The sequence below is a fragment of the Hylobates moloch genome, unplaced genomic scaffold (assembly GCF_009828535.3).
Source record: "Hylobates moloch isolate HMO894 unplaced genomic scaffold, HMol_V3 SCAFFOLD_15, whole genome shotgun sequence".
In the NCBI taxonomy this organism is placed as follows: Eukaryota; Metazoa; Chordata; class Mammalia; order Primates; family Hylobatidae; genus Hylobates; species Hylobates moloch.
In genome coordinates, this window is record NW_026652290.1 from 8,050,254 (window position 1) to 8,064,065 (window position 13,812).

The window sequence follows — 13,812 nt, forward strand, 5'->3', positions numbered from 1 at the left end:
TGGCAATCTAGCATTGCTGCAGCATTTTGACCTTAATATACACAAGTTTTGGTGTGCAACAGGTTGAAAATTACAAGCCTGGTTCTTCACCACAGGTTAAACCTGAGAAGCACTACTAAAAGGGGAATGAGAATTTGAAAGACCCTGAGCCCTGGGTGTCAGATTGAAAACAAACCAAAACCTGGTGACACGCAGATCACCAGGTTGTCTGGGTTGTGTTTATACAAAGGACATTCTATCAACAAAACAACCTCAACTCTTCCCTGCAGCTCAACAATCCTGGTCTGCTGTGAGATAGGGCTTTCCTCAGTCCATGTTTGGGTATCAGTTAATGTTAGTCCTACAAAAACAAAATTATGTCCCTCAAGTTCAGCAGCCAAAAGCAGATGGTGGCCGGGTGTGGTGGTTCACGACTGTAATCCCAGCACTTTGGGAGGCTGAGGCTGATGGATCACTTGAGGTCAGGCATTCAAGACCAGCCTGGCCCACATGGTGAAACTCCGTCTCTACTATAAATACAAAAAAATTAGCCAGGCGTGGTGGTGTGCGCCTGTAACCCCAGCTACTCAGGAGGTTGAGGCAGAAGAACTGCTTGAACCCAGGAGGCAGGGGTTGCGGTGAGCTGAGATCGCGCCACTGCATCCCAGCCTGGGCAATGGAATGATACTTTGTCTTAAAAAAAAAAAAAAAAAAGCAGATGGTGAATTAACTGAACCTAACCAGAGTGTGGCCCTGTCCTGGCACAGGAGGGTAATTCTGAATTACCAGCCTGGATGCTGGCAACTCCCATTAAGGATTGTCTTGTCAACAAAAAAAACAGGGAGACGCCTTGAGCAGCAGGACAAAGGTCACCTCACCTCGCCAGGCAGCGATCAGCAGTACCACTTCTCATTACAGATGCTTGAGTTAAGCAGAGTCCAAGGTCAACAGAGGCCACAGCCCTCAACACTGCAGTGAGGAGACCCCGGAAGCTACAGCAAGAACAGGTGGTTGCTCTCCTCTCACAGCTGGTCAGCATCTTGGGACCCTACTGCATGCCAGGCACCCTGCAGGCTGCCTCTTGAGAAATCAGTCAGTGAGGGGAAAAACGTGTGCTTCAGAGATGAAGCAGTTAGCTCCCGAAAGATGCTTGTGCACATTATGAAGTCCGTCCATCCAGGTAACAGGTGGACAAATGGAAGCCCTGACATGGTGCGATGGGATCAAGTCCAGATGCCAACAGATGCATCTGTCCAGCCCACCAGCCAGGTAATCCAGTCCTGCCACTAACCTCCAGAACATACTACGGGCGAGAACAGAGGCAGAACCAGCTGGGCTCTCACTGCCTCTCTGCATGGGCCTCCTGCAGGGTGAACACACCAGGCCTCTCCCTCTAGCCTGGCCCAGCTGAACACTCTTCTTCTCCCAGGCACCCCTGTGGTTCTGGGGCTGGGAACTCATGGTCCACATTAAGGACACTGGCTGTTTTCAAATGTTATCAAGTTTATTTTCAGTGGTACTCTGCCAGCATAAGTGAAAGAACTTCTGGTTTATGGCCACACCACATGGACATGGATGCGGAGGGCGGCACAGGGCCAGGGCCAGGTCACACAACAGGCTGCCAAGGTGTGCACTCCACAGGTGTGTGTGGGCTGTGGTGCCTCCCAGCCTGCCCTCCTGAAGGGCCTTGCGGATCTGGCAATCTCAGACTGAAGACAGATTGTTCTTTTTGGGTCCCACTTTCCAAAGCCTGGGCATTCAAGAAATAGCCCCAAAATACTGCCCCCTTTGAAGGGGCAATTTTGGAACACGACAACCTGGCGGCGCCCTGCAGTGAGCACCTGCCCTCCAACTGTCACAGCAGGGTCAGGACAGGCAGGCCCACACCACGCTTCTAGCCCACAGGCACTCCACTGAAGCACAGCCTTCCCCCCTTCCTGGTCTCAAACATCTGAAAGCACAGAAAGTCCCCAGTAGAAAAACAAAAACCCAAAAGCCAGGCTCAAAGCAAAGTGAACCCCACCTGGAGGATACCAGTGACAACAGTAGGAATGGTCTTAACGATACTCATACGAGAATACACACGACGCGCAAAGGTCAAGATGAAGACCTAGTTCCTCGATTTATGTGTAACTGGCTGCCCAAACAAAACTATGGTGGGGATGACCGATTCATCTCATGGTCTTCAGATCAGCCATCTTTGACTCTGCAATTCTGCTCAGACTCACGCTTCTTCCAAACTGCCTTAGTCCGGCTAACATGACCACCTCGCCTTTCCTCAGTGGGGTCGTCTGAAAGGACCACAGTGTAGGCCAGGAGCCAATGCTGATGGGAAAAAAAAAATCAGCTGTGCCCAACCCCACTCAAGTAACTGGACGTGTACCCTGATGGGTGGCTGTCTGGGACGGCTGTCTGGGGGCTCTAACCCCAGGGTGTCAGAGCCACAGCCGCCCAAAATCCCGTATCCGGCAAGACTGTATGCCCAGCGCAAGGTGAGGCCTGCAGGGTGGAACGCTGAGTGAGGAGACAGCCTTCCACACTCCACCTCTGGAATTACTTGGTGACAACCACACCAAAATTTGTCTGAATCTATCTTCGGAAAGCACAAAGTTGTTTGACAAGGTCTCAGAGGAGAGAACAGATAGTTTCAAAGTACTTTTTTTTTTTTGAGACAGTGTCTCACTCCGTCGCCCAGGCTGGAGTGCAGTGGTGTGATCTTGGCTCACTGCAACCTCTGCCTCCCAGGTTCAAGCAATTCTCGTGCCTCAGCCTCCTAAGTAGCTGGAATTACAGGCAGCCACCACCACGCCTGGCCAATTTTTGTATTTTTAGTAGAGACGGGGTTTCGCCACGTTGGCCAGGCTGGTCTGGAACTCCTGACCTCAAGTGACCCGCCCGCCTCAGCTTCCCAAAGTGCTGGGATTACAGACGTGAGCCAACCACACCCAGCCCAAAATACTCCTTTTTGATGCCTGCCTAAAGGTGGTTAATGGACTGGCTTTGCAGTGTAACTCAGATCCTGGGGTTAAAACTTTCGCCAAAATCTATTGTTCTATAAATAAGCCAAACGACTTCCACTGACCAAGCACTCTGACTTCCCAAACACTGCCAAGAACACATCCAGCTGACCACCTGGTATAAATGTTTAATAGTCAAACCCAAATGTCTAAAGCCTGCTTACTCAGCAGGCCACTAAGACATATGTACAGGTTCAAAAGCAACAATATGGCATGTAACAGGGTTACCTGGCAGGTTAGCCAGGCACCGAAAGTATGAGCCACCCATATGTGTGGATTCTTCCTAACACTGTCAGCCCACCGGGTCCTGAGTCCTCTCTCTGGTGACAAGTGGGAAGAGTGTGAGAACAGGGGACTTGTCCACATGTGGCTTCATCTAAAAGGTATGACCAGAGGCATTACTGACATCTCAGGGGATTCCTGACCCTGGCTGACAGGTGCCTCAGTTAAAACACACCCCAAAGCTAGGACTGCTGGAACAGAAAACAGCTCCCCTCAAAGGTCTGCAGCAGCCCCTCTGCATGCATACCGCCTCAGGCTACATACCCTCAAATTCAGGGGGTCTTGGAATAACTCGTGCATTGCACAATCCCACTGACAAGTGCGGAAAATTAAGTTACTTTAAAATTACAAACTTGGGCCAGGCGCGGTGGCTTCCCAGCACTTTGGGAGGCCGAAGTGGGAGGATCACTTGAGGTCGGGAGTTCGAGACCCGCCTGACCAACATGAAGAAACTCCGTCTCTACTAAAAATACAAAATTAGCCAGGCGTGGTGGCATGCGCCTGTAATCCCAGCTTTTCGGGAGGCTGAGGCAGGAGAATCGCTTGAACTTGGGAGGCGGAGGTTGCGGTGAGCCGAGATCGCACCATTGCACTCCAACCTGGGCAACAAGAGCAAAACCCCGTCTCAGAAAAGAAAAAAAAAATTACAAACTTGAAGATTTAAGCCAACCTTTCATCACACTTGTGTTCACGTGCATATTTTTCCATTGTAAATATGACACAACCCAGAACGTTCTAATCCCATTGTTTTTGAAATCTACCTTGAGACTGTTACAGTCTAAAGGACACCTCATGAGTACAACTACTTCATCTGCCTCTCATTTTGCCAGCAACTTAACCCTGTGTGACTTTCTCTACATTCACCTAAACTTAACCCTTGCTCATTTGCACTCAGTCACCGCTCCAAGGCCAAGGGGCACAGTTCAGAGAGAACTCCCAACGGGAGGGCAAGCCCCGCTCCTAGCCGGCCACTCCTCCCCCCCCATCCACACGGCATTTGGGTCTTTCTGACATTTTCCCCCACGAATGCAAGACGCAGGAGCAGCCTCTAAGGAGCGAGACAGACAGCCCCGGACCGGGCTGCGGAAGAAAGAGCGTGGCCTTTATTTACTGCGGTGACCTTAGGCGTGGAGGAAGCCGACGCCCGCTCCGCGGCACCAGCCCTGCCCCCTCCCCTCCCACGGCCCACTGCCCCCACCCCCGCCCTGCCCCTCCCCCAGGCCCGCCTCTCCACGCCCCACCCAGCCCTTCCCGAGTCCGCTCCCCACGACCCTACCCCTACCCGGGTCGGCTCCCCAGAGACCATGCCCCACCCCGGGTCAGCTCCCCTATCCCCTCCTCCGCCAACCCTCCCCTCTCCAGACCCTGCTCTTCCAACCTGGCCCTGCCCCTCCCCCACGGCCGCTCCTCACTGCCCTCCCCACCCCTGGCCGCGCTAGCCTAGTGGCTGTTGGGTTCTGGCCACGACCCGGCGGTGCCGGGACTTGCACGGAGACCCCGCGGGGACCACCACTTCCTTCCGTGGTCGCGCTTGGTCTTGGCAGCCGCAGGGCCTGGGTCTTCGAACGGCAGGCGGGGGCGGCGGGGCCTCACCGAGATAGATGTCTCCGAAGGAGCCGCTGCCGATCTTCCGGCCCAGCCGGTACCTGTTCCCGACTCTCAGCTCCATGGCGGCAGCGGCCCGATTCGCTCCTGCCCTCCCGGCCGCTTCCTGGGTCTGAACTCCGGGAGGCGGCGCCGCTGCTGCCGCTACTGCGGGTCCGGCTGCCGGCTCCGCCCCCCTCACGGCCCCGATTTCACCATCGCTTTCCCGCCGCCCCGCCACTCCCAGCGCCTCAATACGGGGCGGATGGGACAGTCCGAGCGCCGCCGCCGCTGCTCCGGCCCCTGCCGGTCCCGCTTGCCCTCTCCCCGCCGCGGATGGACTCGGATCTTCCGGGCCTGAATCCCCTTTCAGCTGCCTAAAGGAGGCGCCGCCATCGCGCTGTGACGTCACTTCCCCTAGCAACCCGGCGGGGCGGGGCCGCGGCGCTCCAGGGGCGGGGCCTGGCCCTCGGGGGCGGGGCCGGGCGGGGCGAGCGCTCCAGGCCTCCTCCCGACCCTGCGCCGTGCCCAGCCCCTCTGCCCTCCCATTACCCCCGGACCTCGGGCCACCAGCCGCTTCCACGTGCAGGCTCCTACTGCTCTCGCGGGGGCTTTTCGTGTGTCCCCCGAGATGTCGAGGAAGCCAGGTGAGTTCCTCGCGACAGGCGGTGCCCTTTGCAGGAGGGGACAGGTAGCTGAGGCGTGGACAGAGTGACAGGCCAGGCTCAGGGGACACAGGTGAGACCCCCTCACTGGGCTGCCAGTTCCGGGGCTTGGGGCATCCCAGGACGTTAGCATCTGCGGCCTTACCTCCTGACACCTAAGGCCAGAGACAGAGCAGGCCCGCGCCCTGGGAGGTCCTGATGTCCAGCCTGAAGGTTGAGGGCAAAGCCACCACCTTTCACAAAACGAGGCCAGACCACCTGCCTCCCTCCAGTCCCTGCGGCCTGGAGACCGAGTCAACATTCTTATCTGTGTTGGATCTGAATGTTCCTCCTTGCAAAAGAAAACAAGGAGTGGACGTTCAGGCTGATGGCCAGCTTCAAAGATCGGGGCCTTTGATTCCCACCACTGGGAAGAAAGCCCTTTAGACAAGCCCCCCCCCAGGCTGCAGGTGCATGCGGACCTTGAAGAACCTGTTCCTATGGTCCCACGTCCATGTGTCTCGAGACCTGTCACATCCTCGCTGAAACTCAAGAACGTGAAACAGGTGAAGGTGTGTTTTGACGCATTAGCATACCTGGGCTGTGGTGTGGGCACCGCAGCGTGAGTGAGACAGCAGCCTCGTCGAGGTCACTGCAGAAGAGGAAAACAGGCCCCACAGTGGTGTCCGCCTTTCTCCACCCCCAAGTCTTTCCTCTCCACCCCTCAGCTCCAAACAGCTGGAGGTCAGGTCGGGGAGGCGGGCATCCATTCCCGAAATTACATAGCAGGGCCTGGAGACAGGAGATGCCGCCGGTCAGACCACCATCAGTCACTAATGAGGGACGGGCAGTCAGAACTGCCCAGTTTCTGAGTTACAGAAGCCGGGGGTGGGGGGCTGCCAGACGAATAAAACTGACCTTGTTGGCGGAATCGCTCATGGCTTTTCTGTTGATGAACAGAGTCCAGCTCTCCCACAGGTGGCTGTGATCCTTCTTCCTGGGGAGTCCTGCTGTCCCTGACCAGGGGCACCTGCCCACCTGTCAGCTGCTCCTCCCTTGGCGGGTCCTCCTGGGCTCTGATGGCCCCAACATTTCTAGCTCTTTTCACCCATAGTGCCCCAAGCTTCATGCAGCTGCAGCAGATACTGTGCCCGTCTGCCTGGCTGTTGTGTGTTTGTGTCTTGACTCTATAACCCGTGCACACGGACAGGGCTGTGGTGTAGTGGGGATGGCAAGGAGCCCTGGGAACATACGGGTTGGGCAAGGTGAGGCAGGCTGATTGCTGTGGCTCCCCCACCACCAGCCCCAGCCACAACAAACTGACAAAGGAAGAGGACAATGGTGCCCTGGAGCCCCAGTGTCAAAGAGAGGAGGACAAAGCAGGTGTGTAGCCCAGGGTATGACACCACCCCTTCCGAGAAGACAGAGAGGGCGCAGACATGGCATGAACAGGACATCCTGCAGCCAGAGCCAGGTTCTGAGCTAGAAAACTGTCAGCAGGGGGCTGAAGCCAAGGATGGTCATTGCCAAGGAACAGCCTCCGTCACAGAGGAGACACTTGCACAGATGTGGTGACGAGGGAGGGATGAGGGGCTGTTGACTGCTGGGAACAGGCGTGTGAGGCAGAGTCCCCAGGCATGATCTGTGGGGTGGTTTGATGATACCAGGACATCTCGGCGTAGAAGGGCGTCCTGACCTGCAGACTAGAAAGTCCCCTGAGCTTCCGGCAGGACATATGAGGGCCAGCCCACACCCGGGCCCGTCCTGATACAACTCCTGAACGCCACAGTGTCTTAGCTCCTTTACTGTTGCTATCAAGAAATACCTGAGCCTGGGCAATTTATGGAGAATCATGATGTAATTTGTATATTTGTCCCCACTAAACCTCACGTTGAATTGTAAACCCCAAGGCTGGAAGTGGCTGGGTCATGGGGGTGGATTTCTCAGGAATGTTTAGCACCATCGCCTTGCTACTGTCCTTGAGATAGTGAGTTCTCCTGAGATCTGGTTATTTAACAGTGTGGGGCACCTCTCTCGCTCACTCGCTCGCTCGCTCGCTCCTACTCTGGCCATGTGACGTGCCTGCTCCCCCATTGCCTTTCACCATGATCGGAAGCTTCCGGAGGCCTCCCCAGAATGTGAGCAGAGGCCAGCACCATGCCTCCTGTAAAGCCTGCAGAACCAGGAGCCAAGTAAACCTCTTTTCATTATGTATTTATTTATTTATTTATTTATTTATTTTGACACAGGGTCTCGCTCTGTTGCCCAGGCTGGAGTGCAGTGGCGTGATCTCAGCTCACTGCAACCTCTGCCTCCAGGGCTCAGGTGATCCTCCCACCTCACCTTCCTGAGTAGCTGGGACTACAGACACACGCCACCATGCCTGGCTAATTTTTCATATTTTTTGTAGACATGGGGTCTTACTGTTGCCCAGACTGGTCTCAAACTCCTGAGCTCAAGTGATCCATCCACCTCGGCCTTCCAGAGTGCTGGGATCACAGGCATGAGCTACTGTGCCTGGCCCTCTTTTCTTTTAAGATTGCCCAGTCCTAAGTATTTCTTTATAGCAAGGCAACCACAGCCTAACACAGCTGATGATGCTGAGGACTCGAAAGTTCAAGATCAGGCGTCTGTCTCTGGTGAGGGCCTTGCTGCCGCTGCCTCCACTCATGGCAGAAGGTGAAGGGGAGCTGGAGTGTGTGGAGACGGTGTGCGAGAGGGAGCCGGAGTGTGTGGAGGCCGTGTGTGAGAGGGAGCTGGAGGAGTGGGGAAGTACAGGCCTTTCTTTTTTTTTTTAAGATGGAGTCTCGCTCTGTCACCCATGCTGGAGCACAATAGTGCGATGCCGGCTCACTGCAACCTCTGCCTCCCGGGTTCAAGCGATTCTCCTGCCTCAGCCTCCTGAGTATCTGGGATTAGAAGCACGCGCCACTATGCCTGGCTATTTTTTGTATTTTTATAGAGACGGGGTTTCACCATGTTGGTCAGGCTGATCTTGAACTTCTGACCTCGTGATCCGCCCGCCTCGACCTCCCAAAGTGCTGAGATTACAGGCGTGAGGCACCGCGCTTGGCCGTGCAGGCGTTTTTAAAAGCACCTCTTGCTGGAACTAGTAAGAGTGAAAACTCACTAATTACCAAGAGGACAGCACCAAACCATTCGTGAGGAATCCGCCCCCGTGACCCAGACACCTCCAACACTGGGGCTCAAATTTTAACCTGAGGTTTGAAGGGGACCAACACCCAAACTATAGCAACAGGGAAGGAGGAAAGTTTATGGATACTCATTTAGAATCTGCTAACAAAGGGAAAGAATCAGGCTGGGCGCGGTGGCTCACGCCTGTAATCCTAGCACTTTGGGAGGCCGAGGCAGGAGGATCACCTGAGGTCAGGAGTTTGAGACCAGCCTGGCCAACATGTGAAACCCTGTCTCTACTAAAAACGCAAACATTAGCCAGGCGTAGTGACGTGCACCTGTAGTCCCAGCTACCCAGAAGGCCAGGCAAGAGAATTGCTGGAATCTGTGAGGCAGAGGTTGCAGTGAGCCAAGATCCTGCCACTGCACTCCAACCCAGGCAACAAGAGCGAGACTCTGTCTCAAAAACAACCAACCAACCAACCAACAACAACAACAAAAGGAAAGAATCAGACTGGCGTGGGGCTCTGCTGTCACCTCCCCGTGACCTCCCAAAAGCGTGTGTTAGAAACTGACCTGCCTAGTGCGTCAGTGGAGGGGGCACTTTGGAGAGGGGCTTGGATCGTGAGGCCCCGCCCTCATGAATGGCTCAGTGCCTTGTGAAAGGGCTTGATGGAGGGAGTTTGGTCCCTTTTCCCCTTTTGTCTCTGCCATGTGAGGACACCACATTCCTCCCCTCTGGAGGACACAGTAACAAGCTGTCATCTCGGGAGGAGACACCAGGCCCTGACCAGACGCCGAACCTGCCAGCACCTTCATCTTGGACTTTTCAGCCCCCAGAACTGTGAGAAATAAATTTCTGTTCTTTATAAGTACCTAGTCCATGGTGTTTTGTTACAGCAGCATGAACAGACTGAGACAGCAGCTTACATGTAACTGGAAGCTGCAGAAAAACATCTTCAGACAGCTGAGACGGCTCCCAGGACTAATGGCTGGCACAGACGCCATCTGCCTGGCAGGGCGAAGAAAGGTGTCTGTGGGTGTGAGAGGATTCCGAGTCTAACACCCTGAGCCCAGCCAGGAAGGGGCCAGCAAGGCCTCCTTGTGAACAACAAATGAAACAGAACCCAGATCTCAGACAGGGTGGGGAAGGGGAGGGGTACCATGTCAAGCAGCACTCTGCGTAAGTCGGCACTTGCGCACACTTGCATGCACACGTGTGTATTGTGCGTGTATGGACATGTTAGAAATGGATGTGTGCATGTGTCTGCATATGTTTGTGCATTTATGCACACACCCTACACAGGTGCACATACATCATGTACGTATAGTAAGTCGGCACCTGCGCACACTTGCATGCATACGTCTGTATTGTGCGTGTATGGACATGTTAGAAATGGATGTGTGCATGTGTCTGCATGTGTGTGTGCATTTATGCACACACCCTACACAGGTGCACACACGTATGTATAGTAAGTCGGCACCTGTGCACACTTGCATGCACACGTGTGTATTGTGCGTGTATGGACATGTTAGAAATGGATGTGTGAATTTGTCTGCATGTGTTTGTGCATTTATGCACACACACTACACAGGGGCACGCACATCATGTACGTATATGTTTGCATATGTGCACATGTGTGTACGTGCACACAGCATGCGTGTGTGTGTATACTTGCATGCATGCTAACATATGGTGGAGAATAAATAATGATCACCTCTCTGGAACTGGGGAAAGTAAGTGTTAAACAGATTTTCAACAGGAAATGCTGCTGCAAGGAATTCATCCGTAAGCTAGCACTACAGCCTTGAGGCTGGCGGCAGGGAGCAGTGGGGAGTGGAAATCTTCCCAGAGCTCTCATCAGGAGTGAGGAAGGCTGGATACAGTGGTTCACGCCAGTAATCCCAGCACTTTGGGAGGCAAAGGCAGGAGGATCACTTGAGCTCAGGAGTTTGAGACCAGCCTGGGCAACTTAGCAAGACCTTGTCTTCAAAAAAAAAATTTTTTTTTTACAAGGAACTACACAGACGGCAAAACTGTAAAAAAAAAAAAAAAAAAAAAGTGGGAAGAGGGGAGAAAGGGAGATCAATGTCTTCTACAGATTTCATCTTGTTGGGTGGAGAGTGTGAGGAGTAGAGCCACGTGGTGGGGAGACTGTCGGTGTCTTGTTTGCGAATGAGTTTGGAACAAAGACCACCTGACAAGCACAATTAAGGAATGAAAACGCACAGGGACTTCCCAGGGAGCCAGGAGGACACTGGGGGAGCAGGAACACGATCAAACCGGCAAGCGCAGGAGCGGAGCGAGGCAGGAGCGGGTGCAAGCCCAGGCAGCAGCAGCTGCGTTGTTCTCCCCCCGTGGTGTTCAAACCAGCCTGGGGAGCTGCCCCTCCAGAGGCATCCATGGTTTTCTGGTCACTTCAGTTACTAAATTCACGTCCTGTGGGGTAATCAAGGCCCACTTTTGGTATTCCAGCCCCAGCCTCCCTCCTGGCCCAGATGGCTAAGGGCTCAGAAGAGGAAGGGGCGTGGGGCACAGACAGCCCCTGATCGTTCACACCTGCCTTTCCCATGGGGCCCCGATGTGTCCAGCCCCCTACTTCATGTCTGAGCCACGTGCTCTCTGGCTGACCTCCTGGGACTCGCACCCGGCCCCCACTTGGTATCTGAACCACGTGCTTCCCGGCTGACCTCCCACAACCTGAAGCCTACTCTCGCTCCCTTCCAGGCCACTGTCCCCACTGCAGCCACAGAGGTGTTTTATAGTTCAAATCCTGCCCAGGCACCGTCCTGCCTAAAGGCAGCCCTGAGCCTGAATCTGTGCGCTTTGCTGATGGGTCTGTAAAATGGCGCAGTCACTTTTGAAACAGTCTGGCAGTTCCTAAAAAGCTTAAACATAGACTTACCACATACCCAGCAATTCCATGCCCAGGCTCTGCCCCAAGAGAATTGAAAACATCTATCCACACAGAAACTTGTACGCAAATGTTCACAGTTGCACTATTCATCATCATCAGGATGCCTATAATTGATGAACAGATGAACAAATTGTGCTATATCCATATAATGAAATATTATTCAGTCATAAAAAAGAACGAGGCCGGGTGCGGTGGCTCGCGCCTGTAATCCCAGCACTTTGGGAGGCCGAAGCGGGCGGATCACGAGGTCAGGAGATCGAGACCATCCTGACTAACACGGTGAAGCCCCGTCTCTACTAAAAATACAAAAAGAAATTAGCCGGGCATAGTGGCGGGCACCTGTAGTCCCAGCTACTCGGGAGGCTGAGGCAGGAGAACGGCATGAACCCAGGAGGCGGAGCTTGCAGTGAGCCGAGATTGCGCCACTGCACTCCAGCCTGGGTTACAGAACGAGACTCCCATCTCAAAAAAAAAAAAAAGGATGTCCAAACAGAAAGTCTCAAACATAAACCTGTGTCCGTGTTACATGGGATGTCCAAAATGGGAGATGAATCGAATGATGGTGAAAATGTTTCAGAACTAGGCAGAGGTGAGGGTTACATAATATTGCGAATGTACTAAAATTAACTGAATTGTACACTTTTAAATAGTTAAAATGATGAATTTTGTTGTTTTGTTACATTAAAAAATGTAAATGTTTTTACAAAAAAAAGATGAATTTTGTTATTTTTTGTTACATTAAAAAAAAAAAAAAAGGCCATGCGCAGTGGCTTACGCCTGTAATCCCAGCACTTTGGGAGGCCGAGGCGTGTGGATAACAAGGTCAGGAGTTCGAGACCAGCCTGGTCAACATGGTGAAACCCCATCTCTACTAAAAAATATATAAATTAGTCTGGTGTGGTGGTGCGCACCTGTAGTCCCAGCTATCGGGAGGCTGAGGCCGGAGAATCGCTGGAACCTGGGAGGCAGAGGTTGCAGTGAGCCAAGATTTTGCCCACTGCACTCCAGGCTGGGCGACAGAGTGAGACTCCATCTCAAAAAAATTGATTAATTAAATTAAATTAAAAAAAAACCCAACCTAGGCAACTAGTGAGACCTTGTCTCTACAAAAAAAATTAAAAATTAGCCAGATGTGGTGGCTCACGCCTTAGTTCAAGCTACTTAGGAGGCTGAGGCAGGAGGATGGCTTGACTACAGGAGTTTGAGACCAGCCTGGGCAATATTTGCGAAACCCCATCTCTACAAAGAACACAAAACTTAGCCCAGCATGGTGGCGCGTGCGTGTGATCCCAGCTACTCTGGAGGCTGAAGTGGGAGGACTGCTTGAGCCCTGGAGTTTGAGGCTTCAGTGAGCTGAGACTGCATCACTGCACTCAAGCCTGGGCCAGAGCAAGACCCTGTCTCAAAAACAACAAAAACAAGAGGCTGGGCACAGTGGCTCATGCCTGTAATGGCAGCTACTTGGGAGGCAGAGGCAGGAAAATTCCTTGAGCCTGGGAGGCGGAGGTTGCGTTGAGCTGAATTCACGCCACTGCACTCCAGCCCGGGTGACAGAGTGCAGAGCGAGACTCTGTCTCAAATAATAAACCAAAACAAAACTTAGAAACAAAAACCACCACCAAAACCCACCAAGCAGCCCTGAGTACCAGAGCCAACTTCCTTGCTGGGTTAGAGGTCCTCGCCTCCCACCCTCCCCGCAGGAACCACTTGCAGCTTCCTGAAGGCATCAATGTCACCCTGCCCCTGAGCCTGGGGGTGATGAAGGTGGACAAGCCAGCCCTGCACAGGTGAAGGCCACTGACAGCTGCACAAGGGGGGCTGTGGTTTGCAGCTTCCAGCAGCTTCCAGGGGGAGGGGACCTCAGCCCGATGAAGGATGCCAGCGTGGAGGTTCCCAGGTGGGACCTAGGGGTGGTATTCCAGGAACTAGAGGCAATATGTGTTCCTGCGTGTGTGCGTGCATGTATGCGTGTGGGCATACAAGTGTACGTGTGTGCACGTGTGCATGTGTGCCCGTATATGTGTGTGTGTACATGTGTCCATGTCAGTGTATGTGTCCGTGTATGCATGTGTGTCTGTGTGTAAGCATGTGTGCCTGTGTGTCCGTATGTGTGCATGTGTGCCTGTGTGTTCCTGTGGGTGCATGTGTGTCCGTGTGTGAACATGTGTGCCTGTGTGTCCGTATGTGTGCATGTGTGCCCGTGTGTGTGCCTGTGTGTGCATGTGTCCATGTGTGAGCATGTGTGCCTGTGTG

General features: G+C 53.6%; 1 protein-coding gene across 6 annotated transcripts in view; it reads right to left on the reverse strand.

The window, feature by feature from the left end:
• The window catches only part of CSNK1D (casein kinase 1 delta), a 32,184-nt gene extending 26,918 nt beyond the window's left edge, over positions 1-5,266 (reverse strand). For 3 of the 6 annotated variants that reach the window (XR_004252396.2, XR_004252395.2, XM_032178408.2), the window contains exon 1: positions 4,872-5,258. Coding sequence is in view for 4 of the 6 variants with exons in the window: in XM_032178408.2 (XP_032034299.1) it covers positions 4,872-4,947 (76 nt within the window). In the remaining 2 variants the exon portion in view is untranslated. Of the gene's footprint in view, positions 1-4,871 lie in introns of all 6 variants that reach the window. The other 3 variants (XM_032178404.2, XM_032178406.2, XM_032178407.2) reach the window with 2 other exon arrangements.
• Positions 5,267-13,812: the final 8,546 nt, after the last annotated feature.